The sequence below is a fragment of the Acipenser ruthenus genome, chromosome 44, assembly GCF_902713425.1.
Source record: "Acipenser ruthenus chromosome 44, fAciRut3.2 maternal haplotype, whole genome shotgun sequence".
Taxonomy (NCBI): Eukaryota; Metazoa; Chordata; class Actinopteri; order Acipenseriformes; family Acipenseridae; genus Acipenser; species Acipenser ruthenus.
In genome coordinates this window covers 2232072-2260001 of record NC_081232.1, presented here as the reverse complement: position 1 = coordinate 2260001, position 27930 = coordinate 2232072, and the positions used below count along the sequence as shown (strand labels likewise).

The 27930-nt window shown below is 42.6% G+C and overlaps 1 protein-coding gene across 1 annotated transcript in view; it reads left to right on the top strand.

The window, feature by feature from the left end:
* The first annotated feature begins 6974 nt into the window (after positions 1-6974).
* The window catches only part of LOC117399050 (tectonic-3-like), a 32360-nt gene continuing 11404 nt past the window's right edge, over positions 6975-27930 (top strand). Inside the window, exons 1-11 of the mRNA XM_059012473.1 lie at positions 6975-8011; positions 8791-8920; positions 9698-9813; positions 9981-10093; positions 10226-10334; positions 16933-17045; positions 17158-17196; positions 17310-17384; positions 22666-22788; positions 23184-23285; positions 23443-23540. Of these exons, the coding sequence (XP_058868456.1) occupies positions 7642-8011; positions 8791-8920; positions 9698-9813; positions 9981-10093; positions 10226-10334; positions 16933-17045; positions 17158-17196; positions 17310-17384; positions 22666-22788; positions 23184-23285; positions 23443-23540 (1388 nt within the window). The 5' untranslated portion in view covers positions 6975-7641. The remainder of the gene's footprint in view (positions 8012-8790; positions 8921-9697; positions 9814-9980; positions 10094-10225; positions 10335-16932; positions 17046-17157; positions 17197-17309; positions 17385-22665; positions 22789-23183; positions 23286-23442; positions 23541-27930) is intronic.

The window sequence follows — 27930 nt, the reverse complement described above, 5'->3', positions numbered from 1 at the left end:
AATTAACAGGAGTAAAACAGAGAACCGCAGTTTGGCCGGTGTCCTGACACAGCAGCAAGCAGCGTGAGAAAAAGGGCAAGCAGGGGCGGCTGTAGAAGCTGTGTTTCCACGAACCCACACTGGTGAAGTTATTTATTTAGTGCAGGAGGGGGAGATGGCAACCTCGATCAGCATCTGCAACTTCGCTCGGAGTGAGAGTTACAGTTTGTACTATCGAAGTCATAAGATAGTAAGCAGACTGTGCACTCCGGTTACCATGCGAATCCCATTCCTCGTTGGGAAGGAACAGTTTGTGATCGCCATCACTCTCCCTGTCTGAATCAGTATCACTGCCTGCATCATCTCCCCAGTACATGAGGAGTGCCCCCACTGCAGCCATGTGTCCTCTGTGCAAAACAAAACTGGGAGGGGCAGCCAACTCCCAATCAGCAACTTTAATAATACAAAGAGATTCAGACAAGATTCAAGCTTGGGCTGACACATGGCAGATTCAATTTAATGTGAATAAATGCAAAGTCTTGCACGAAGGGTGCAAAAACATTAGAGGCAAGCATAGCATGAATACTAACAAAATTGAGGAGGCTCTGTATGAAAAGGACTTGGGGGTCGTAGTGGATGAATCTCTTAAGCCAACTAACAGTGTGGAGAAGCTATAAAAACAGCAAATAGGGCTCCTGAGTGGCGCATCTGGTAAAGGCTCTCTGCGTGGAGTGCAGGATGCGCTCTATAGTCTGGAAGTCACCAGGTATTAAGTCCAGGTTATTCCACTGCTGACCGTGGATGGGAGCTCCCAGGGGACGGTGCACAATTGGCCGAGCGCCGCCTCGGGGTGGGGGGGGCTTAGGTCGGCCAGGGTGTCCTCAGCTCACTGCGCACCAGCGACCCCTGTAGACTGGCCGGGAGCCTGCGGGCTTGCCTGTAAGCTGCCCAGAGCTGCGTTGTCCTCCGACGCTGTAGCTCTGGGTTGGCTGCATGGCGGGCCTGCAGAGTGTAAAGAAGCGGTCGGCTGACGGCACACGTTTCGGAGGACACCGTGTGTTCGTCTTCGCCGCTCCCCAGTCAGCGAGGGGGTGGTAGCGGCGAGCTGAGCCTAAAATACAACTGGACACTTCAAATTCGGAGAAAAAAACTGGGTAAAATCAATTGGTGATTACTACATTTTTTAAAAAATATAAAAAATAAATAAATAAATAAAGAAGCCAAATAGAATGTTAGCCAAGACAGTCAAATTCAAATCAAGAGAAGTTATATTAATGATACAATGCACTGGTGCGACCACACATAGAATACTGTGTCCAGTTCAGGTCCCCATATCATAAGAAAGACATTGAGGCATTGGAGAGAGTACAGAGGAGAGCAACACGATTCATTCCATGACTGAAGGGTATGTTATATGAGAGCCAGAGGCGACTTAACAGAGGTATTTCAAATTGTCAAGGGGTTTAAAAGTAACTGCTGAGAATTTTTTTTTCACAGGTCAGAGAACAGAACCAGGGGCCAGGTGGAAGCTGAAGGGCATATTCAGAACTGAACTGAAGCATTTAAGGATAGGGTGGTGAGCCATTGAACAGGCTGCCAGACAGAGTTGTTGAAGCAGACACTATCGGATCCTTCAAGAATAGACTGGATGCTGTCATGAGCAATGCTGTATAACCCCCTCTGTGACCATAATAAGACCTTTAGCTAGCAGCCTGGAGGAAGGGTGGTCCGCTTAGCCACGGATTCCCAGAGGTTTCATTTCCCCTAATAACTAAATGGTTAGGGGTGGGTTGTTTTTCCTCTCCAGAGTGCTTAACGGACCACGCCTGCATTAAGCCCTGGTCACGCCTGTAAAGATAATTATAATGATAACAATTTTTAAAATCGTACCACTTGAAACGAACGGAGGTGTCACACCACAACGATAAGCTATCATTTCGATCGCTTTCAGAGCGATTTTTTTGTGCTACAACGATAATGATGAACGTTCCCGGCCAATCAGGGCTGTATTAAATGTGACATCATCACCTACCTGGTGTTATTTCATATATTATTTTAAACACGATAAACAGCAAATACAGGCATTGCAGTGATTTTCTACAGAGCAGACTGCCCTCCACTGTTCCACCGCAGAACATCACGTTGGAAAACTGGTTCAAGTATACATCAAGGAATCTTTTTTTTTTTTTTTTTTTAATTGTGTGTTATAAATTATTTGATAAACAGCCATTAATGTGTAATTATAGCACAAGCACGATGTATGCTGCTATATGCTCCATAAAGACATGTCAGTCTGCATATTGTAGTTGATACAACAGGAGTATTTCTTAATGTTCCTCATCACTGTCCCTCACCTTGCTGGAAATAAAAGTGGGCGTGTACTAAAAAGTTGATTGGCATTTGCTGTACAATATACTAGAGCCCTTTTTTGGCTGGTGTGACCGCTGCATACATGATTTATGGTTAGCGTTATCGTTCCAGGTGTGACCAGGGCTTCAAGCGAGCGAGCATAGGTGGGCCAAATGGCCTTTTCTCTGAAACACAATATTCTGTATCGCAAGGGAACTTCTCACAACAAACAGGAACTCCTGCACGTGCCCCATGCACCAGTCTACAGTGTAATTAACCAACACATCACAACCTTCTGAGAAGCTGCTTCAAGTCATGTCAGGATCCCCTTTCGAACATGGTCCTCTCAATGGTCCCTTGATCAGGGTTCAAAACGCTACTGGATCTGGCTCGCCACTTTCTTGCAGTGTGTGTGTGTGTCTCTGTATCTCAGTGTGTGTGTGTGTGTGTGTGTGTGTCTCTGTATCTCAGTGTGTGTGTGTGTCTCTATCTCAGTGTGTCAGTATCAGTGTGTCTCTGTGAGTCGGTGTGTGTGTCTGTATCTGTGTGTCTGTGTGTGTGTCTCTGTATCGTGTGTCCGTGTGTGAGTGTGTCTCTATCTGTGTGTCAGTGTCAGTGTCTCTGTATCTCAGTGTGTGTGTGTCTCTATCTGTGTGTCAGTGTCAGTGTGTGAGTGTGTCTCTATCTGTGTGTCAGTGTCTCTGTATCTCAGTGTGTGTGTGTCTCTATCTGTGTGTCAGTGTCAGTGTGTGAGTGTGTCTCTATCTTTGTGCAAGCGTGTCTGTATCTGAGTGAGTCAGTGTGTGTGTGTGTGTGTGTTTAGTGTGTCAGTGTGTGTCTGTATCTCAGTTTGTGTGTGTCTCTGTATCTCAGTGTGTCAGTGTGTGTGTCTCTGTATCTCAGTGTGTGTGCCTGTATCTCAGTGTGTGTGTGTCTCTGTATCTCAGTGTGTGTGTGTGTGTGTGTCTCTGTATCTCAGTGTGTGTGTCTCTGTATCTCAGTGTGTGTGTGTGTGTGTGTCTGTATCTCAGTGTGTGTGTGTCTCTGTATCTCAGTGTGTGTGTGTGTGTGTGTGTCTGTATCTCAGTGTGTGTGTGTCTCTGTATCTCAGTGTGTGTGTGTGTCTCTGTATCTCAGTGTGTGTGTGTGTGTGTGTGTGTCTGTATCTGTGTGTGTGTGTGTCTCTGTATCTCAGTGTGTGTGTGTGTGTGTGTGTGTGTCTGTATCTCAATGTGTGTGTGTCTCTGTATCTCAGTTTGTGTGTGTGTGTGTGTGTGTGTGTGTGTCTCTGTATCTCTGTGTGTGTGTGTGTGTGTGTGTGTGTGTGTGTCTCTGTCTCTGTCTCTCTCTCTCTGTAACGTGATCTCAGGACTCAGTGTTTCTTGGGGCCTCTCTTGACGTCTTTTCAGGCTGCTAAATTTATCACCGGGATTCTGAGACAACACCTGTCCCTCCTCCCTCTCTCTACCCCCCTCCCTCCTCTCCTGTCAAAATGTAGCCTAGTAACCAGCTTAACCCATGCCCTAATTTGACAGGCCATAACGGCTACAGCTGTGCCTATCGAATCAGAAATTTGCTCTGTAATTTTGCAGTTTTTCCCCCTGTGCTTTTCTCATGGTTATACTCTGCATTTACCATAGTTTACCAGACCTCTCTGTGCTTTATAATGCTTCCCTATTCTTTACCAGACCTCTCTGTGCTTTACAATGCTTCCCTATGCTTTACCAGACCTCTCTGTGCTTTACAATGCTTCCCTATGCTTTACCAGACCTCTCTGTGTTTTACAATGCTTCCCTATGCTTTACCAGACCTCTCTGTGCTTTACAATGCTTCCCTATGCTTTACCAGACCTCTCTGTGCTTTACAATGCTTCTCTATGCTTTACCAGACCTCTCTGTGCTTTATAATGCTTCCCTATGCTTTACCAGACCTCTCTGTGCTTTACAATGCTTCTCTATGCTTTACCAGACCTCTCTGTGCTTTACAATGCTTCCCTATGCTTTCACTATGCTTTATTACACTTTGCTGTGCTTTTACTATGGGACACATTTATAAGGGACTCTCTCTCCTCTCCTTCCCCCAGTCTGTATGTCTGTCTCTATAGGTTCTCCTCTCCCTCCCTGTGTTTCTCATTCTCTTTCTTTTTGTCCTCTGTTTTCCCATCATCCCCTCTTCCCCCGTCAATCACAGCCTCCTCTCCTCTCCAGATAAGGATGTCCCATTCTCTCCATCTCAAACTCACCATCTTGACATTTTTAATTTTCTCTCTCCCTTCCTCTGCTTCCCCACCCTCTCCTTCTCTCACTCTTACCCGCCTACTCATTTCCCTCTCCCTTTCTCTCTTCCTCTATCCCTTCTTCTCCTCTCTCTCTCTCTCAAATGTATCCTTAAAGGCCATGATATACTATGCAATTTTGGTGCAATCTGATCGCATGCAATCGCGGCTGATCACAGAGGATGCAGTCGAGTGCAGTCGATCACATCCACATCATGACTGGTGCTTGGAAGCAGGGCTGGGGAGTGAAGGGTGTTTTGGGTAGAAAGTAGAAAATCAAAAGACATAGAGAAGCCAGAGAGTGTAAATACTGCATAAGCCTATTGAAGCTTCCATATCTCATGATTCATTTTAAAAGTACAGTATAAATAGATGGATTTAACCTGAAATCCTGCGTGAGTTTGTAATTTTACATAGACTAATTTACTGAGCCTTACCTGTTGTTCTGAGTTTCTGATCTAAACTGGAGAGCTTGTTTTTTCCACTTGTGCGTTGTCCTGGCGGACTCGGGAACACCTATCATTATACAATCTTGTACTACGTATTATATTGCACGCATACTTTTGTGTTTGTAAAGTATCACTTAAACACACGTCTGAATGTGTTCATCTGACAGATTTTTTAAAATACTTTTTTCAATCGTTGTTTTTGCATGTCATTGTTTAGCTGAGTTTAGGTAATTATCATAAAAATAAACATTAGATTACAGTATTTGTACATAGTCCCATTGTTATTGTGCATCGTTATTTTAAACATGAACTTACGAAAGGTGAAATATGTGTGGGGTTTAATAAAGTAGCCTATAACGTGTTGAGTGTTTAAAACTGAAGATGGTTATCACTAAAAACTGTCGGTTTAATTTGCTAAGCTTTTCACTAATGTACCAGTTTCACGGTAGTACGGAGTACTGACGCAGCAAGAACTCCGTCGATGTTGTCATGTGACTCCTCCTTGCTCACTGATTGGATACTTGACCAGGGCGATTGCATCTGATTGCACGAAAATAGAGCCCTCGATAGCTTGGATTGTAATGGTGCAATTTCAATGCAATTTCGGTGCAATTTCGGTGCAATCCGGTCGCATGCAATAGGACTGCACCAAAATTGCATAGTGTATCGTGGCCTTTAGTCTGTAACACACAGAAATGTCAGCCCTTTCTGGTTCTGAATCACTTCTACCTCGTTTCCACGATTATTTCCATGCCGTGTCAGCCCGGTACTTAAACAGCACAGTAATGGAAACATGCCAAGCTGTCCCCACGAAATATATAAACCTGTGTAGATAACAGAAATGATGGTAACCATGGTAACACATGGTGTCGAAGATGCGGATATGTTGAATCGTTTGTTTTTTGTTTGTTTTTTAAGCGACAGTATTGCGTGGCAGCAAACTTTTCTGCTATTATTAAAACAAGCAAATCTACAAATAATCACTGGCTTTCAGCTGCTGCAAATCTGTAACTTTCCCTCTATCGCTCTTCCATTTCAAGAAAACCTTGTGTAATTGGCGACTACTACATGTAAAATAAATAAATAAATAAATAAATAAATAAATAAATAAATAAATAATGAGAATACCTATACTGGGTCGCCGACACTCCAGCGCCCTCTAGTGCATATGGTGTATAACTGTAGGTTATATTATAGATGTTCTTCACGGCTGTTAATTAAAAAGGATGAAATGATCGCGTTGTTTTATTTGTTTTTTTATTTACCAATTGAGTTATTTATGCATGTAGTTATTTATTTATTGATTTATTTTAAATTAAACTGTAATTTAAAAAAAGGATATGACACTGAATTAAATGGAAGTCTATTTTCATTATCATCATTTTGCTCACAAAATCCAACTTCCCAACGTTTCGGTGTGTTTAACACACCTTGTCAAGAGAAAGTGCGTTTGAAAACAAACAGGGGAGGTACTTATAGTTAACCAGCCTCAACTTATTTCTATTTACATGTATGTGTTTGTGATGTAATTTATTGCATGTTAATGATGTAATTATGTACGATTCCTTTCTATTCAACCCCTGATGCATCGTGGTATCGAGTCTATTAATCCATTCATAATCCTTTATTCTTCTGTATTGTAGATTATCTTTTAACTATATTGTATGATGTTTACTTCAATCATTTATCTGATTTTTTTTTTTTTTTTTTTTTTAATATTAATTTCTTAATCACCGTTAGTTATTTCTCGTTGGGAGTCCTGCGATTCTGCTGGAACCCTCCAAACAGGAGAATTCAGAACCCCACCTGTCGCGCCGCCCACCTGTTCTAGTGTTGCATTAGAAGAACCCACCCTCGACACGTGATAGAGGAGTCTGCTTCGCGCCGGCAGTCGTGTCATGTGACCCGGCACGGTTACTAGAGATCCCGCGTCCCTGGCTACAGCGGGCGTCGGCTGCGTAATGACGCCACACGCCCACTGCTTCTTAGTTTCAAACGGAAATTGAGTAAACATACAAAACATTGGATAGGAACAGAAGATATCATTTTGATCAGCAACTCTGTTTTATTTAGTAAGCATGTTTCCTTTTGAATGGATGTCATGTAGTTCATGATGTACCGTCTCCCTATCATTGGGGTACAGGCTACTACGATACAAACGATTTCGATACTAATACAGAGGGTAATTATTGTATTATACATAAACTCCTCCTCTTAAAACATAATTAATACATCAGAACTCGTGTAAATTAGCTACGACTGGTACTGTTAATTACACTAGTATTGCAGCAATTTAATATAATATCAAAGCCCCGATTTTACCTTTATGTAGTTCTCTGTGACTAATATTTTTGTGAAAATAACTATAATGTTATCTTAATGTCATAGTCTAATAATACTGATCCGTTTTAAACATTTTTTAACAAGAAACGTACGGCACAGAATCTATAAAGTAAAGTGTTTTTTTTTTCGGTTTGTGTAATGTAATTGCATTTATTTTAATGTAATCAGAATAAACGGAGACACGTAATATCTATATTATATTTGAACAGATTTCTGTTTAAATAGTAGAGTTACATAGGTTTGACAATGCGGCGTTGTTGTTCGGGTGTTGGAGGTTACTGGGAGATACTGGTTTTACCTGGGATGGTTTTCATCTCCCTGTCACTGTACGGTGCATGTTCAACCGATACGATTAGCTACACCGGCAAAACGGAACCGTACGGACCAGGCAACGTGGACCGAACCGAGCAGCCGTCTCACACAGTCGAGTCTTCTTCCGACGCAGACTTGGAAGATGTTTACACCACGAAGCAACCCGAGTCGGGTCCGGAACTTGTGATCGAGTTTAGGGATGAGAATTTGACTTTCATGGAAAGTACCTCGCCGCCGGACGATGCTGCCTCCAAGGCAACCCTGGAAGCAGGTCCCGAGACACGGACGTTTTCCCACACTTACGGTATGCATTTTTATTGTTTTAAATTACGTTTTTATTAATTTGAAATACAATACAGCGCACATACACAAGTGTCCACACTTGTTATAACACCTCCTTGTTCCTCATTTATAGCCTTTATATACCTACCTGTGAGAATTTCAATTTCCCCTCAGTAATCGTTGATATAGAAACAATAGGCACTCGTGTGTGAAAATGTTACTTTGTGCTTTAATCAGGCATCTTAAACAACTTCTAAAAAGTCTCATGCATTTTACCCTTTGTTAGTTCTGTGTTCCTTTTCTCTTACTAGTTTAAATGAATTGCACGTGTAGCCTATTAATGTCATCAATTCAATCAGACAATCACCTATTAGCCTAATTTGACAGTAATATTTTCAATTCCAGCGGTTTGATTTCATCTGCACAACAAATCAGAACTACAGAAGCAATGAGGTGTTATAAACATGTGCACACCACTGTGTGTGTGTGTGTGTGTGTGTGTGTGTGTGTGTGTGTGTGTGTGTGTGTGTGTGTGTGTATATATACAGGTATCTAGATTATACATCGCACTTTACCCTCTTCCTTATTCCTGGAGAATGCTTTTCCAGTTGTCACAGAACTTGCCGTTGAGAAGTTGAGATTCTTAGGGGGGGGTCTGTCTGTCTGTATATGCATCTGTATGTCACACTTGCATTGATACTCCAGGAGAAAATCCAGTCAGTTAGAGAGATGGGTCCTAATAAAGTGTCCAGGGAGTTCATATTATATATCGGTACAGCTTCTCTCTCTCTCTCTCCTCAGACATGCCCCTCTGTACCTGTGACATCACTCCAGGGGTTTGTGACCTCAATTGCTGCTGTGACATCACAGACTGTGACCTCACAGATGGGCCTGAGTCTGTCTTCACTCACTGCACCCCCGGGAGCAAAAGGTGAGAGAGTGTTTGTAAGGCCTTTCCATGGCAGTGTTATAATGTGAGTGTATTGTAATGTAGTGAGTGTGTGTTTGTGTATTGTCGTGTATGTGTGTATTGTAATGTGAGTGTGTGTGCGTATTGTAATGTGAGTGTATTGTAATATGAATTGCACACCCCTAATGTGTGTGTATATATGTGTGTGTATTGTAGTGTATGTGTCTATTGTAATGTGAGTGTATTGTGTATTGTAATGTGAGTATGTGTGTATATTGTAATGTGAGTGTATTGTAATGTGAGTGTATTGTAATGTGAGTATGTGTGTGTATTGTAATGTGAGTGTATGAGTGTATTGTAATGTGAGTGTGTGAGTGTATTGTAATGTGAGTATGTCTATGAGTGCATTGTAATGTGAGTGTATTGTAATATGAATTGCACACCCCTGCATTCACATATCATTGGTAGCCAGAACACTCAGGAAGTATGATCAGAAAGAATGTGATAAGTACTGTGTCTACATCTGTCAACTCATCAACATCTGTAAAAAAAAAAAAAAAAGTATTTTCTTTTGGGTCGGTAAGCATTCTTGGTTATGTAAAGCAATTTAGCATGCTCTCCGGTAATGCTGCGTTTTAAAATCATGGTGTATATGGTAATTGAAACCAAAACCTAAGATACTGAAATGCTTTACCTCATAATAAAAGATATCTCTACTGGCCTGGTGTGTGGAGTCTGACTGATTGTGTGTATTGTAATGTTTGTGTGTATTGTAATGTCTCTATCTGTGTATTTCAGGCTCCCTGATTGGCAGTGCGTTTCAGACTCCTTGCTGTTCCGCAGTAACGCTCCAAGCTCAGCTGAGATCCAGACAGACGGACAGACGAGGCAGTTCTGTGTGCGGACAGACAACTGTGAGGGGAGGGGAAGGGGGGAGAGTGTGTTTCTGTGAGAGACTATACAATTATATACTTCTCTCAGTCTGTGATTTTTAAGTCTCTCTCTCTCTCTCTCTCTCTCTCTCTCTCTCTCTCTCTCTCTCCCTCCCTCTCCCCCCCCCCCCCCCCGCCCCCCCCTCCAGCTCGGTCAAATTATTTCTGGACACCCCCAGTTGAAGCCAGTGAGTCAGTGAGAAGCCCCCCCTCATTCACCCCTCGAACCCTGAGCCAGCCCTCCAGCTCAAAACAGTACAAGGTACCAGTCTGCCTGTCTCTGTGTGTGTGTGTCTCAGTGTGTGTGTGTGTGTGTGTGTGTGTGTGTGTGTCTGTCCTGATATTGCTCGTGGGACAACACAAACTTGACAAACGTATTTTTCTCTCTCTCTAGGTCGGTGATCTCCTCCTCTCTTTCTTCCCCTCCTCTTCTGCAGTCAGTACTTTCAGTCAGCCGGCACCCAGCGGAGTGAACGGGCTGTGTGTCGACGCCAGTCCTGCAGGTAAGAACCTCGAAGCATCAGCCTCAATTACAACCTCAATCACAACCTCAATCCCAATCACATCCTCAATCACATCCTCAATCACATCCTCAACCACAATCCCAATCACAACCTCAATCCCAATCACAACCTCAATCCCAATCACAACCTCAATCCCAATCACATCCTCAATCCCAATCACATCCTCAATCCCAATCACATCCTCAATCACATCCTCAATCACATCCTCAATCCCAATCACATCCTCAATCCCAATCACATCCTCAACCCCAATCACATCCTCAACCCCAATCACATCCTCAATCACATCCTCAATCTCAATCACATCCTCAATCTCAATCACATCCTCAATCTCAATCACAACCTCAATCTCAATCACATCCTCAATCACATCCTCAACCCCAATCACATCCTCAATCACATCCTCAATCCCAATCACATCCTCAATCCCAATCACATCCTCAATCACATCCTCAATCCCAATCACATCCTCAATCTCAATCACATCCTCAATCACATCCTCAATCCCAATCACATCCTCAATCCCAATCGCATCCTCAACCCCAATCACATCCTCAATCACATCCTCAAACCCAATCACATCCTCAATCCCAATCACATCCTCAATCCCAATCACATCCTCAATCCCAATCACATCCTCAATCACATCCTCAATCCCAATCACATCCTCAATCCCAATCACAACCTCAATCTCAATCACAACCTCAATCTCAATCACATCCTCAATCCCAATCACATCCTCAATCCCAATCACAACCTCAATCTCAATCACATCCTCAAACCCAATCACATCCTCAATCCCAATCACATCCTCAATCCCAATCACATCCTCAATCCCAATCACATCCTCAATCACATCCTCAATCCCAATCGCATCCTCAATCACATCCTCAATCACAATCACATCCTCAACCCCAATCACATCCTCAATCACATCCTCAATCACATCCTCAATCCCAATCGCATCCTCAATCTCAATCACATCCTCAATCTCAATCACATCCTCGATCCCAATCACATCCTCAATCACATCCTCAATCTCAATCACATCCTCAATCTCAATCACATCCTCGATCCCAATCACATCCTCAATCACATCCTCAATCCCAATCACATCCTCAATCACATCCTCAATCACAACCTCAATCTCAATCACATCCTCAATCCCAATCACATCCTCAATCCCAATCACAACCTCAATCTCAATCACATCCTCAAACCCAATCACATCCTCAATCCCAATCACATCCTCAATCCCAATCACATCCTCAATCCCAATCACATCCTCAATCACATCCTCAATCCCAATCGCATCCTCAATCACATCCTCAATCACAATCACATCCTCAACCCCAATCACATCCTCAATCACATCCTCAATCACATCCTCAATCCCAATCGCATCCTCAATCTCAATCACATCCTCAATCTCAATCACATCCTCGATCCCAATCACATCCTCAATCACATCCTCAATCTCAATCACATCCTCAATCTCAATCACATCCTCGATCCCAATCATAACCTCAATCACATCCTCAATCCCAATCACATCCTCAATCACATCCTCAATCACATCCTCAATCCCAATCACATCCTCAATCCCAATCACATCCTCAATCACATCCTCAATCACATCCTCAATCCCAATCGCATCCTCAATCTCAATCACATCCTCAATCTCAATCACATCCTCGATCCCAATCACATCCTCAATCACATCCTCAATCTCAATCACATCCTCAATCTCAATCACATCCTCGATCCCAATCACATCCTCAATCACATCCTCAATCCCAATCACATCCTCAATCACATCCTCAATCCCAATCACATCCTCAATCACATCCTCAATCCCAATCACATCCTCAATCCCAATCACATCCTCAATCCCAATCACATCCTCAATCACATCCTCAATCCCAATCACATCCTCAATCACATCCTCAATCACATCCTCAATCCCAATCACAACCTCAATCACATCCTCAATCCCAATCACATCCTCAATCACATCCTCAATCACATCCTCAATCCCAATCACATCCTCAATCACATCCTCAATCCCAATCACATCCTCAATCACATCCTCAATCACATCCTCAATCACATCCTCAATCCCAATCCCAATCACATCCTCAATCCCAATCATAACCTCAATCACATCCCCAATCCCAATCATAACCTCAATCACATCCTCAATCACATCATCAATCCCAATCACAATCCTCAATCACTTCATCAATCCCAATCACAATCACAACCAGAAACTCTGCACAGGGTGAAAAAAAACCTAGAGTGTCAAGCAGCTCTGATGCTTCATCGACCAGAAACTCCTGAGATGAAGACACTGATTGAAGCAGACAAGCCATTCCAGGGATGGAAGTGAGACTCCTTTTGCACAGCAGCTTCACCCACTCCAGGTTTTCCTACCAGCTTGGTTAGCCACAGTGTGTGCAGGTAACAAGCTCAGGTGTGAATCCAGGAATGGATCACACTGCTATGCAACGGGAGTCTCATTCCCATCCCTGCATTTCTGCTCTAATGCTTCGTCATCCAGAACTTTAAAACACACAATCAGAAACTCCTGAGATAAAGAAATGAAAGCAATTCGATTTCATTTCTAAGTAGGCACAGATACGTGGGTTAAGCAAGTCGGAGTAACAAGTACATACATTTAAAAAAATATACAATTAAATCGAGGCAGTTGTTTAAGTTCCCAAGATCCAGCACAGGATAGACTGGAGTGTCCTTTTATAATTGTTTCGATTTGCTTCCAAATTTGGTGTTCTTCATTATATGCATCAGATAAATTACAAGACATTTTTTCTAGCATTAGCATCTCCAAATGTGAGCGAAGCCATTTGTCCTCACTAATGTTGTCGGTGTCCAGTTGATGACAATGAGACATTTCACAGTGATAGTAATCGTTTGTCCCATGGGTTGTCACTAAAATAGTTCAAAAGACATATCTTTGGGTCCAACGATACTACAGTTCCAGTAATTCTAGACAAAGAATTGGCTACCAGAGACCAGTATCTCGCCAGTTTTGTCCTTATCATTTGTAAGGCTGAGGCGATGCCTAATTTTTCACTATCCATATATTGTTCTCCAAAAAAAGCTGATGCATCGATTTATCAACGTTATGAAAAGGTAAAAAAAAATGTGGATTAATGTGTAACATTGCAAGTAACAATTTAAAACTATTCTGCATATTAAATTGATTACATCAGTTTATGCATATAGTAATTAAATATATTACATTGTTTAGTTTTACCGTATTCGTGTTGATTTATAACAACCAATCAAGAGAAAAACAACTCATTTTAACAAAGTGATCACTGTCCACAGCAGTTTAGTAACAGGAGCGTTGTCCATGGCATATATTTTAATTGTGTTAAGGAACATGATAGCGTCCACATTTTGTTTTAATTTAAGCGATGACCTGCACTTGCTTACAATCTGCCCAGCATTACTGAATACCTGCTCACTGGGGACTGACGTTGCCGGCATGCTTAATTCTTCTGACCAAAGAAACTTCTGAAACGATCTTGGTTGTGTTTCTTAATTTTTACTGAGGGGTAGTTCAGATGAATAAATGCAGATTTTGTTTGAAGTTTTGTAGGGTGCCATCTCATTAAATGGTCGCACAAATTAGTGTGTTACCGGAGTATCCCAGACATTACTTTCTTTACTTCTTACTTTAGAAAAGAATTGCCAAACATCTGAAGGCATTGTAGCTCGGTCGATATGGTATTTGTAATTCTAGCACAACGCTCTTAACTTGCTCTGTTACTTTGAAGACTCCTGTATAGATGCAATCCCATCAATAAACACTCACAGGGGGCGGGGCAGGGGGGAGAAGGTGAGCTCAATTGCATGCAGATTCAGAGAGTCAGACCTGAGGGGAGCAGAGAAGCTCTGCGCTTAATGCAAAAAATAATTCCTGATTCCAAATTGAATAAAAAAGCAAAAGCTTTCAACCCTTTACACGAGAACGATGCACAGGCTTGACTATCGATAGTTGTCAAACGATAGATAAATCGAAGCATCACCTCAGCCTTAATCATATGTATAAATGTACGATCTCTGGGTTGCATTGCCAGCACAAGTCAGAGTCCCTTACGCCCATTGTATTGAGCTTTCTTGGCGTAAAATACACTCTGTGAACTTGTAGTGTATTAGTTTATTTTTCACAGATTTAGAGATTGTATGCATATCCTTCCATACAGTCTCTTTCCCATACTTTCTACAAATTGTGGAGTTTGTGTTGTTCAAGGTTTGTCTCATAAGCCCATTTCAAGGGATATCTTGCATTGAATAAAATCTAATATTTACAGATATCTGGGAGGCCCAGACCCCCTTTATCCCTGTCCATTGACTTGAACCTGTCTATTTTAGGAGTCTTCCCTTTCCATAGAAATGTACCAAATAACGTATTCATTTTTTTCAAATAGTTCCCATGTAGTAGGATGGCACACATAATATAAGTTATTCTCTGCAAAATATTCATTTTAATTGTATCTATTCTACCCCAGAGTGACAAAGGTAGGTCTTTCCATCTGTCTAAATCCTCCTGAACTTTTTTAAAACAAAATTGACATATTGTACGAGACAATTTCTTCTATCTGTGTTTTTAGAGTCACTCCGAGATATTTAATTCCCTTGGGTCCATTTGAAAGGGAGTGAGGCTCAGCATCCTTTGTGACCAATATACATTTAATGGCATAGGCTCTGATTTTTTCCCAATTGATTTTATATCCTGAAAAGCAGCCAAAATAGTCAATAAATTCCAGTGCGTATTTTAAAGATGTGTGTCGCTCCTGTACCATTAATGAACATGTCATCTGCGTATAGACTCGTTTAAGTAGCGGATTTGTTTTACAAATCCAGTTTGCTCTCTGCATATTAGTTTTGGTAGCAGTGAGTCTGATCTTTCAGCCACTATGTTAGTGTATGTCTTACAGTCCAGGTTTAATAATGAAATTGGTCTGTAGCTTCCACATTCCAGAGAGTCTTTATTTGGCTTTACTGAAAGGGTTATTAAAGCAGAGTGCATTGACCCAGGGAGTACCCCTTCTCTCGTGCTTCACTGGATACCTTATCGGCCAGTCGATAAAGGTTTTTCTAAAATTAGCTGCGAGTCCGTCCTCTCCAGGTGCCTTGCCACTGACCAGTGTACAGATTGCTCACCATCCCCATACAGGGGATTTCTGATTCAAGTATTTCTCTGTCATTTCCTGATATTTTAGGGAGGTTGTTTTGGGGTTTTTTTTAAAGAAATTACCCACATCAATTTTAGTGGGATTGATTTCACGTTTATAAAGATTTGAGTAAAATTCCTTGAATCTTTCGTTAATATTGTGGGGATTTTTGCAGGAGATTTTTATCTGGTGAAAGTACAGCTGGTATATGTGTGATGTTGAAGTCTATATGCTAATAGTCTACCTGCCCGATCGCCTATTTCAAAATATTTACTTTTCAAATGAAACCATGCTGATTCTAGTGTTTTTTATTTAATAAATCATCAAGTTCTGTTTAGTATTTAATAATTCAGTATAAATCTTTTCATCACTAGGATTCTCTTTATGCTTTGTTTCAAAATCTGTGAGTTTGTGTCAGGGTTGGTGATTTTTTTTTTTTATAGATTTTATTTTATTTATTTTTTTAATTTAAATCTGATTTATTTATTTATTTTTTCATTTAAATTTTTTGGATTATCATTTTTTTTTTTTTTTTTTATGGATTTATTTTAGTACCGTAGTTGTAGCTCTACAGTACCTCCAAACTGTAAATTTAATCGCTTTGGCAAATATGTTAACGATGGGACAAGACATCAGAATACAGCCCAAAGAGTATTAGTTTATAGACAATAAGAGTTTAAGATGTTTGTGTTAATAAAAGGTTTTTAAAACATACTTTTCATGTCTTTTCCTTCAAAAACTATATAAAATAGGTAGTAAATGAAAAATGATTTAAATCAATGATTTTTTAAAAAACAATCAAGTGCTCTGAATCAGTGATTTAAATCAGCCATCCCTGGTTTGTGTATTTTCTGATTCCTTACTTTCTTTTGGTAAGCTGTATAACTTATAAACCAGCCTTTGCATGCAGCTTCATACACATCCTGTACAGTTGCAAATGATTCAACAGATTCAGTATTTATGTCAGTTTATTTTGTTTCTGTTGTAATATGTTCTGCTAAATTTGGATTTAATAAAATTGAGTTATTTAGTCTCCAGCAGGAATTATTGGTGTGACAGTTTGAATGGGAGAAGGACATAGTAACTGGAGTGATCTGAATAAGTCATATTCAGCATTTTTAGATTACCAGACATTTGTAAAAAATGTTGTGTAACCCAAAAAGTGTCGGTTCTGGAGTAACATTCATGATAATCCTGCTCCTTTACACATATCTGTTAGAGCATTTGAAATCCTTATGTCTGAGGGAGGATTATTTGACATGTCTAAATGAGGGTCAGAAACAGAATTAAAACCCCCTCCCATCAGGAATGAAGACGTGTTAATTTGTGTCGTTTCCCCCACCCCCCCCCCACCCCCCCCCCACTCTGTTTAGGATTTCTGCTGAACACAACGCTGACTTGCGCACGACCTCTGACCCCCACTTCCTGTCTGAATGACCCCTCCCTTCGGGCGACCACTTACTACTCCTCCTTCAAAATACTGCGGGTGAGAGGACACAGCTGCCAGAATTCCCTGTGCCCTCAGGATTCTGGGGGTGTAGTTTACACTTTTTTTTTAAATATTATAACATATAGATTTTTGTTTGTTTTTTAACCAGATTCCCAGTGCGGAGAGTGCCAACCAGACTGATATGCAGGTCAGTGTTAATCCCTCCTTATAACGAGTCTGTAACTGTCTGCCCCAACTGCGGCACAAACGCATGTTTATGCATTATAGTTACACTGGTTTGTCTGTGTGTGTGTCTGTCAGATCCCAGTGCTCCCAGTATCGAAATGGGAAGACCCGGTGGTTGATGGAGAGTTCTGTAGGAATGTCGTGATGGAGGTAAGACCCCTGGAAGTTGGGGGGAGATTTTGTTTTTTATATGGTACTGAATTCAAGGCTGGAAATAAGACTTCCGTTGCACAGCAGTTTGATCCATTACTGGTTTAATAAGACTCACCTGAGCTTGTTACCTGTACACTGGGGCTAATCAATCAATCAATCAATCTTTATTTTATATAGCGCCTTTCATAGCGGACCACCATCACAAAGCGCTTTACAAGATGCAGTAACAACAAGAAAATCCATAATACTTTAAATACAGATAAATGCATAATACATGCTATACAGTAAAAAAAAAAACAATGCATAATACATTAAATACAGTGAAATAACATATGATAGTAACATAATACATGAAATAGTAGCAGCAACACAGCAGCTAATAACAGATGTCAGGCTTAAAGAGCATGGAAAGCAGGAGAGAACAGGTGGGTCTTGAGAGTTGATTTTAAAGCGAGCGACGGTGGGAGCATCACACACCAAAGCTGGGAGAGAGTTCCAAAGAGTCAGAGCCATGAAGCTAAACGAGCGTTCTCCGAGTGTGGTGCACTTTTGCTTGGGGATAACAAGCAGGCCAGAGTCGGAGGACCTCCGCTTGCAGTCAGGGACATAGAGGGTCAGCAGGTTGAGGAGGTACTTGGGACCTGTGTGATGAAGGGCATTGTAGGTGAGCAGGAGAGTTTTGAAAATAATCCTGAACTTTCCAGGTAGCCAGTGCAGCTGGGCAAGATGGGGGGTGATGTGATTACGTTTTTTACATCTGGTAAGGATCCTGGCAGCGACATTCTGAACTAGCTGCAGTCAGTTTATGGTGCGTGCCGGGAGACCACCATGGAGAGAGTTGCAGTAGTTGAGTCGAGAGGAGACAAATGCATGGCAAAGTATCGCCTCATCTGGGAGGGAAAGGTAGGGAATTACTTTGGAGCTGTTTTGAAGATGGTAGAAGGAAGATTTGACCATGGAGGAGATGTGGGCATCAAAGGAGAGGTTGCTGTCAAGAAGTACACCAAGGCTTCGTACTGTGGGGGAAGGCAGCAGAAGACAGTTTCCGAGGTTCAGGGCAGCTTTATTGAGATTCTTAAGTTGAGTTTTAGCTCCTACTAGAAGGAGTTCATATTTGCGAGTGTTCAGCTGAAGAAAATTGGCAGACATCCAGGCCTCGATGTCTTGAATGCAAGCTGAGAGCCGACCCATGGCAGAGGGGCTTCCAGGGTCGAGTTTTAAGTAGAGCTGGGTGCTGGCAGCATAGGATTTGAAACATGAGGCTGTATTGGCGGATGAGGTGACCCAAGGGAAGCATGTAGATATTGAAGAGAAGGGGCCCAAGAACAGATCCTTGGGGGACACCACAAGTGACTGGGTTTGCAACACCACTGCGTCCATCATAGAAGACAGACTGCATGTGTCCGGATAGGTAAGAGGACATCCAGGAGAGACAGGTTCCAGAGATCCCAGCATACTTCTGAAGGCGGTCAAGAAGAATGTCATGATCTATGGTGTCAAAAGCAGCTGTTAGGTCAAGGAGGACAAGCACAGAGGGAGCACCAGCATCAGCATTGAGCAGGAGATCATTCACAATCCGGAGCAGAGTAGTTTCAGTACTGTGATGCAGCCTGAAACCAGACTGTAGAGATTCAAGCAGATTTTTGTTTGTGAGATGTTTCGTCAACTGACTGGCTACAGCCCTTTCGAGAGTTTTTGAGAGAAAAGGGAGATTGGTGATGGGACGGAAGTTAGATAAGTCAGCCGGGTCAAGGGAGGGTTTTTTGAGTACCGGCGTAACTCGGGCAAGCTTGAGGGCAGCAGGAACCGAGCCAGAGTCCAGGGACAGGTTGAGAGTGTGCGTAATGGAGGGAGCAAGATCAGAAGCACACAGACAGGGGTCCAGGGGGCACGTGGCAGTAGTTGATTTCAACAGTAAGCCGGAAACATCAGTAATGGAGAGAGGAGAGGGCAGGAGGAGCAACCAGAGGAGCATCAGATGGTCAAGTAGTAGACTGGGTTTTTTTGGGGGCGAACATAGAATAGATGTTGTCGATCTTGTTCTGGAAGAAAGAGGAGAAATCATGACAGGTAAGAGAGGAGGATGGACAGGAGTTGGATCTGTCGGTGGCTGGATGTAGGATTTGGTCAATGGTCTTAAAGAGAACATTGGGTTTACCGTGTCCCATGATTATGATTTCAGAGAAGTACTTCACCCTGGCAGCGGCGAGCGCACGCCTGTAGCTCGTGAGATGGTTGGTCCAGATCTCTCTGTGAACCGTTAGTCCAGATGACCTCCACTTGCGCTCAAGCTTGCGGCAGGCAGACTTCGAAGTACGAGGGTGTCCCATGGGCAGTTTCAGTCTTTCTTGACGGTTCTGGTTGTAAGCGGGGCAACAGTGTCGATGATATGAATAAGGGTGGCATTGTAGAGGGTCACTGCATCATCAACTGAGGACGGGAGAGTACCAGTTAGAGGGGATGCAGAGACACATTCCGAGAGTTTCAGAGGATTCAGCAGATTTTTGGGATGGAAGGAAATCGCAGTATCAGTAGTGGAGGAAGGAGCAGGGAGATTAATATTAGTAGTGATTAAGAAATGGTCAGAGAGAGAGATCTGAGACGGAGAGATATCAAGGCCCCTGGTGATGAGCAGATCCAGGGTGTGTCCTCGGGTGTGAGTGGGGACGCTGACAGATTGAAAAAGTCCAAGACAGTCCAGAAGCGTGTTGAAGTCGGTCACTAGGGGGGAGGAAGGCAAGTCAGCATGTGTGTTGAAGTCACCTAGGAGTAGGATTGTGTCAGTAGAAGTGCAGACGAGGGAGAGGAATTCTGAAAACTCGGCAATAAAAGCTGAGTTGCTCTTAGGTGGACGGAAGATAACAGCAAGGGTGAGAGACATGGGAGAGGGGAGCTTGATGGCGAGATGCTCTAATGAAGAAAAGGCAGGCAAAGAACTGAGGAAGCAAGCACAGAATTAGCAACACAGCAGTGCCCCCGCCTCGGCCAGTGAGGCGAGGTTTGTGAAAGAGGGAATAGCCCTTTGGGGTGGCTAGATGCAGTGAGTGCATGTCGTTTACAGAGTGCCAGATTTCAGCTAGACAGAAAAGATCAAGATTAGTATCAGTTATAAGTTCACTGAGAAGCAGAGATTTGTTAGCCAGAGAGCGACAATTGAAAAAGGAGATTTTCAGGTTTGTAGCAGGCAGCGTAAGGGGAGAAGGAGTTAGTAAAGGTATGTGGAGCAGGTACTTACCAGTGTTCATTCTGGGAGCGGAGAACAAGTGAGTGCTTTTTTCCAGGGTGTCAGGGTAGGAAGGAGGCCTCTAGTTGCCATTTGGGAGGGATTTGAAAAAGGTCCTCGCAGCAGTGTGGAGTAGTGGTTAGGGCTCTGGACTCTTGACCGGAGGGTTGTGGGTTCAATCCCCAGTGGGGGACACTGCTGTTGTACCCTTGAGCAAGGTACTTTACCTAGATTGCTCCAGTAAAAACCCAACTGTATAAATGGGTAATTGTATGTGATATCTGTATAATGTGAAATCTTGTAACAATTGTAAGTCGCCCTGGATAAGGGTGTCTGCTAAGAAAGAAATAATAATAATAATAATAACCTGTCCTCGCTCGGACTGCCACAGCTCAGACTGCCCTTGGTCGTGTGGCCCTTGAGTCACAAACTGATAACAGATAATCAAGCTGATAGTAAAACCTGGACTGGGTAAAACTGCTGGGCAATAGGAGTCTTATTTAGATCCCTGTCATTATGCATTCCAGCTAATTCTAAATGAATGAATACATTTGAATGTTTGTTTAACCCTTTAGTGGTACTCAATTACATTCTCTGGTGGGCCAGATAAGGCAATGTCCAAACCTTAGGATGTGCGTAGTGGTGGGGGGGTGTTTAAATGGTCTTGAGAATCTGACTATCCAATCAGACTTTACATACAGTAACAAAACGTTGCAACACTGCACTTGCACCAATCAACTACATCTCAGAAATAACTACTTAACATGATACAATGTTTGATCACCATTAATAATAAAAATATTCCTGACCAATATTCAAACGACATCTTGCAAACAAACAAGTATACAAATCTCACTGTAAACGCTATTATTTTATGAAAATGTGTCATTTGCTACTTTGTTTATTGCGAAGAAACTACAATGGCAGGGATAAAAAAAAGAAAGAAATGAAAAACAGTAAGTGTCTCCTATTTTCTGTTCTGATTAGATAAAGGGGCATTCAGAACAGAAAATAGGAGGCACTTTTTTACACACAGAATTGTGAGGGTCTGGAACCAACTCCCCAGTAATGTTGTTGAAGCTGACACCCTGGAATCCTTCAAGAAGCTGCTTGATGAGATTCTGGAATCAATAAGCTACTAACAACCAAACGAGCAAGATGGGCTGAATGGCCTCCTCTCGTTTTGCAAACTTTCTTACGTTCTTATGTTCCTATATTAAAACAGCATGTTATTCTATTTAAAACTAGAAAATGTTGACAATTACTGTGCAGCCAGCATTCAAGTTAACTAACGAAAGCTCTTCTGTTGTTTAAGCATCTTACTAAGCGCCTGATTAAAAGTGTAGCGCGGTGTCTAAATATGCATGTTCAGGCTCCAATGTGTTTCAATGTAAACGAAAAGTTTCTAAATTAAATACATGGCATGACAGTAAACAGAGGGGGAAATAAACTTCAGTGCATATCCACAGTGCCATCTTTGAGAGGCGTGCCGCAGGTGCATTTCTTACTGTTTAAAAAAAAAAAAAAAAAAATGATATTGCTCTGACAACAGGTCAAACGTAATAGGTTAATCAATCATATAACTTAATACAATACCCAAGCTAAAGTACATTACTAATGTATTTAAGTTTAATACAAAAACTACTTTCACTTTCCTGTTCCAGTCGCATGCTGCACAATTCCCAGCAAAATCTTATAAAACTAAAACAATTTCCAATACTACTTATCCTAAAATAATATGTAAAACTGTAATATTCCAGAATAGGTTGTGAAGGCTTTACTTTGCTCCACTGAATTAACTATAAAGCAGAGGATGTCAAACTTAAAATTCTACACGTGTGTATTTCAGGCAGAAACCGTATATAAGTAGACATCGCTTTACTGTTTTTCATTTTTTTTTAATTTTGATTTGCGACTGAGGTTGTGATTGAGGTTGTGATTTGAGATTGAGGTTGTGATTGAGGTTGTGATTGAGATTGAGGTTGTGATTTGTGATTCTGATTGTGATTGTGGTTGATGGCGGGGCTGGTTCGATGGTTTCTTGTGTTCCCGCAGGTCTCCTCCGTGTTTGTGTACACCCCCGCTGGTGAGATCTCGAGTGTGTCTGTGGAATTCTCCCTGAGCAACGTGTCCCTGTCTGGATCGACACTGCGCCAGACGCACCGCACAGAGTTCAAGGTATGAACACAGGGACGGGAGGTCAAACTAGGAACGAGAAAAGGCCGTTTAGCCCATCAAGGCTCGTCCCTTGTTAGCACACCATTCTCCCTTACTGGGGGGAACTCCTTGAAAAGCACAGAATCATTTATTTTTTTTTAATTCTCCCAGTGTTTTAGATCCTACTACGTCACCTGGTCGGCTATTCCATGTATTTCTAACTCTCTGTGTAAAAAGTGCTTCCTACCTTGTGTTCTAAACTACCAGCAGAGACGCATTCGCTTATCGTTTTTACGAGACAAGCACTACCACAAGAGACCAGGAAAGATTTGTATACAGAAGTTAACTGGTTCGGATTAGATTGTTTACTGCTTTTGATAGTTTTGTTTACTGGTTCTTGTTTTCTATTTTCCCAGGCTGCCCCCTCTCCCTCCCCTCCTCCCCCATCCCCTCCTCTTCAGTCTGGGCTGGTGTGGGGCTCCCCTGTGATGGGTCGATTCAATGGCAGAGCCCAGCCAGTATCCTTTATTTAAACACTGTAAACAAACATGCGTCTGTCTGTGTGTGTCTCCATCTCAGAATCTCAGTGTGTGTCTCTGTCTCTTTCTGTGTGTCTGTCAGTTTGTCTGTCTGTGTCTCTCTCTGTGTTTTTTCCTGATCTCAGTGTATTCTCAGATCTCCATGCTGAGTGGCTCAGTGAACGGAGTTTGCTCAGGTGATTCTCGAACCCCGATCCTGTTCAGAGAGAACCTGCTCACAGGCTGCCAGCTCAGGTAATCAATAAAACGAATCAGGGTCATTTCATGCCAACTCAACCAGAAAAGGGGTATTTTGTTGCCTGACTGTCTCGTGTGTATCACCTTGTTCGACTTGTAATGAATAGGGCTTTCAAGAAAAATACCAGGAGCACCCAAATCACTTTTGGCAAGTTGCCAGACGAGGGGTAAGTGACGAGTTTTATTCGAACTTCAGCCCAACCCTTTACCCTGAAGGGGATTTGGGTCCTAAAATGTTAGTATTGCTGTTAGACCCTTAGGGACCACTCTTCCAAATTTTGTGAAACACTTTTGGTTTCAAGTCCCCCCCCCCGGTCATTTAATCCCCTCCTGAAATTAGAAGAATCAAGCAAAGCATTTTGGTGTCCACAGATTTTGGATTTTTGGCAGATTTTTGAAGTTGCTTTTGTCATGCATTGGAGCGTTGCTTATGGCCACTTTGGTGAGGCTAAAGTACCACATAGTCCTAAGTGAACTGGTGTTATTCTTCAATTTTGCATCGTCTGGGGTTAGATCTAGAGTAAAAAGTGACAGGGTGTGCTTCCAGTGGCACTAGCTTGGAGTTGAGGGGTTAAGAGCTTGCGTGTGGAACTTAGATTTCTTTGTTACAGTGACACATTTGAAACTACCAAAACCTCAATTAGTTGTGTTTTAAAAACCACAAACTGATAGATAATCAGCCATCTGTTTGCCCAATTTTGCTGAAAATTATGGTTTTGTGATCCAAGACGCTGCCCAAGGATTTAATTGGCACAATTCTAGGCAACACTCCATCCGTTTGTGTTCTACTTCCGTTGGTACAGTGAACTGAGAACAAATGAGTGTTGCATTGATGAGTAATGAAATGCAACACTCCACGTCGACAGTGTATGCATTTCAGAAGGAGGTCATTCCATTTAATAAGAGGGAGGTCCCTGACTTGAATCATGTACATTACTTCAGTGACGGAGCTGCTAGGCAGTACAAGAATCGCAAAAACTTCACCAACCTTAGTTTCATCAACAAGACTTCAGTATCACCGCAGAATGGCATTACTTTGCCATGTCACATGAAAAAAGTCAACATAATTCTTACCCCTTACCAGCTGTGTGAATGGGCGAAAGGACACGTAACCGGTGTGCAGGTCACGTTCGTCCCTCAAGAACAGGTTGAAGAGAACCACCCTCTCCTTAATGCCAGGTATGACGACGCCCTAGCCATCACCGGCTCCAGGGAAGCACACCACTTTGTACCCGATACCCCAGGCAAGATAAAGGTCTCATTTACCCGTCACAGTACGGAATTCCGTGTGGTGACAGTGTTGAAAGGCGCAGTTGTCCAGGAGGGTCCAGCTCAGCTGCGTTGGTGACTGGGTGAAGGTGTTGTAGGACAGTAAAGTGTTCCCTGGAGGAGTTGAGAACATCTCTGATGATGGAGCACAAGTGAAGGTGATGCATCCTGCTGGACCGAGCACCTTCAAGCGGCCCTTCCCCGAGGACAGACTGTTCTATGAATGGAAGAACATTTTGAAGAAAATCTCGCTCCCTGCTCCAGTTCACGTCCGCAGAAGTTTAAATTTGAAGATTACTGAACTTTGGTGTATGGTTTCTATAGCAGTTGTTAGCCAAACACATTCTGTATGCAAGTTTTAAAATGTTTAAGATCCTTTCCTTTTTGAGTAGTTATATACTTGTCATAAGAACTGAGATTTTTAGTTTGATTCCAGTAGGAGTAGACGTGAAATTCTAGTGACGCCGGAAGTTGTTTGCACCTCAAGTTCTTTAACCCTTTGCGGTCCATTTGTTAATCGCGCGTCAGGCACGCCAGGTCTAATTAAGTTTCACACGCGCAGTTAATTTTAGACGCGCTGTTTAAAAGTATTTTTTTTCACAGTCAAACGGGTTTAAATGGCCCTGCATATCAACAAAGCACTCACTAGGCATCTCCAGCCCCGCCCCACCCTTTCGTTTGCTATAGCGTTCACCTATGTGAGAAATAAATAATAATAGTCGTACATACCGATCGATCATCTCCGGATCACTCGTTTTTTATTATTATTATTATTATTATTATTATTATTATTATTATTATTATTATTATTTATTTCTTAGCAGACGCCCTTATCCAGGGCGACTTACAATCGTAAACAAATACATTTCAAGTGTTACAATACAAGTACTACAATAAGAGCAAGAAATACAATAACTTTTGTTCAAGCAAAGTACAAGTGTGACAAACCACAATTCAATAATACAGCAGATAATAGTGATAGTTACATCAGGATGTGATTAAATAGTGATAGTTACATCAGGGTATGATTAAATACAAAGTACTACAGGTTAAACACTTGGCAGATTACAGTATTCTGAAGTACAGGATTAAATGCAGTAAAATAGGGGGCAGATAAGAGCAAAATAAAGCACATTGATAGGGTGATAGTGTCTCAGGATACAAACAGAGGAGTTCTACAGGTGCTGTTTGAAGAGGTGAGTCTTAAGGAGGCGCCGGAATGTGGTCAGGGACTGGGCAGTCCTGACATCTGTAGGAAGGTCATGCCACCACTGCGGAGCAAGGGTGGAGAAGGAGCGGGCTCTGGAGGCAGGGGAGCGTAGCGGAGGTAGAGCTAGTCTTCTAGTGCAGGCGGAGCGGAGAGGTTGAGTGGGGGTGTAGGGAGAGATGAGGGTCTGGAGGCAGCTGGGTGCAGTCTGGTCAAGGCATCTGTAGGCTAGTACAAGAGTCTTGAACTGGATGCGAGCGGTGATCGGGAGCCAGTGGAGCGAGCAGAGTAGTGGAGTAGCGTGGGCGAAGCGAGGCAGAGAGAACACCAGGCGGGCAGCAGAGTTCTGGATGAGCTGGAGCAGGACGCGGTGGCGGACGCAGGGAGGCCAGCCAGGAGGGAGTTGCAGTAGTCTAGGCGGGAGAGTACCAGGGCCTGGACCAGGAGCTGGGTAGCATAGTTGGTGAGGAAGGGTCGGATTCTTCGGATGTTGCTCAGGAAGAATCGCCAAGTGCGTGCCAGAGTGGAGATGTGCTGGGAATACGAGAGACAGGGGTCCAGGGTGACTCTGAGGTTCTTAGCTGAGGAAGAGGGAGAGAGTGTGGTAGATTCCAGAGGAACAGAGATAGAGAGATCAGAGGAGGGGGAGGAGGAGGAGGGAAAGAAAAGGAGGTCAGATTTAGAGAGGTTGAGTTTGAGGTGATGCGAGTGCATCCAGGAGGAAATAGCAGACAGACAGGTAGAGATACGGGAGGAGATGGTGGAGTCAGAGGTGGGAAAGGAGAGGAAAATCTGAGCATCATCAGCATAGAAATGGTATGAGAAACCATAGGATGCGATGAGGGGGCCCAGGGAGCGGGTGTAGAGAGAGAACAGGAGAGGACCCAAGACTGACCCTTGGGGGACTCCAGTCAAGAGAGGGTGAGGTGTGGATGTTGCTCCACGCCAGGTTACCTGGTAAGTGCGGTTTTATCACCAAACTCCTCAATAATGCGATCCAAGTCATTATTTTATTACTATAACATCTCAAAAAAGCTCTGCAAATGTCCGTGTTTTCTGTGCGCTGATTCAGTCAGCCAACTTGTTTACTTACGACCTCCCCCGTTATCTGATACCTGATACCATGTATGACTAATCATGAGATACGCCTTTTTTTTTTTTTTTTTTTTTTTTTCGACTTGTCTCGGCTCCTGTCGCTCCCACTCGGCAATTGAATGGTTTTCTCGGCTTTTTCCGGAGAAAAAACGACTAAACACCCGTTTATTGCGTTGCTATAATGATGTCGGACCCAGTCCGACAAAGGACCTGTGAAGAATAATTGCAATGTCGGACCCAGTCCGACAATGGACCGCAAAGGGTTGAGTTTGCCATGGTCAGGTGTTGCCAATTTCTGAAAAAAACTTGTTGTCCAAGGGACAAAATGCTAGAAAAATCTACTTGCTCCCTCCTGGTCGCACAAAACACACTCACAAAAATAAGGAACATAACTTGTAGGATTTTGGTTTAATTTAACAGTGAACACAATCAATCCATTAGTGATTAACAGGGGCGGATCTAGCCTTGTAGCTCGACTGGTTCACTAAATTCTTCACGATACACAAAAGCTTCCCTGTGAGCCCACCTCAACAAATGCATAACTTACTTTATTTAAGGAAATGTTCATTTCAGTGCAGTGTGGGACACATATGCTACTACATTTAAGTAACATAGTAAGAGTACAACTATAATAAGCAATACTTGAGAGTTATTCAAATATAAAAATAGCTTCTGCTGTTTTTTTCCACTCTTTCTCTATAAACTGAACTCAAGTCTTGATGTTCAGGTGTTTTAGTGTGTTGCATCACAGACACAAATTAATTGGCAACTATTACTGCTGCTTTGTGGATGTAGCAGGGGGGTAGTAAGCCCTGC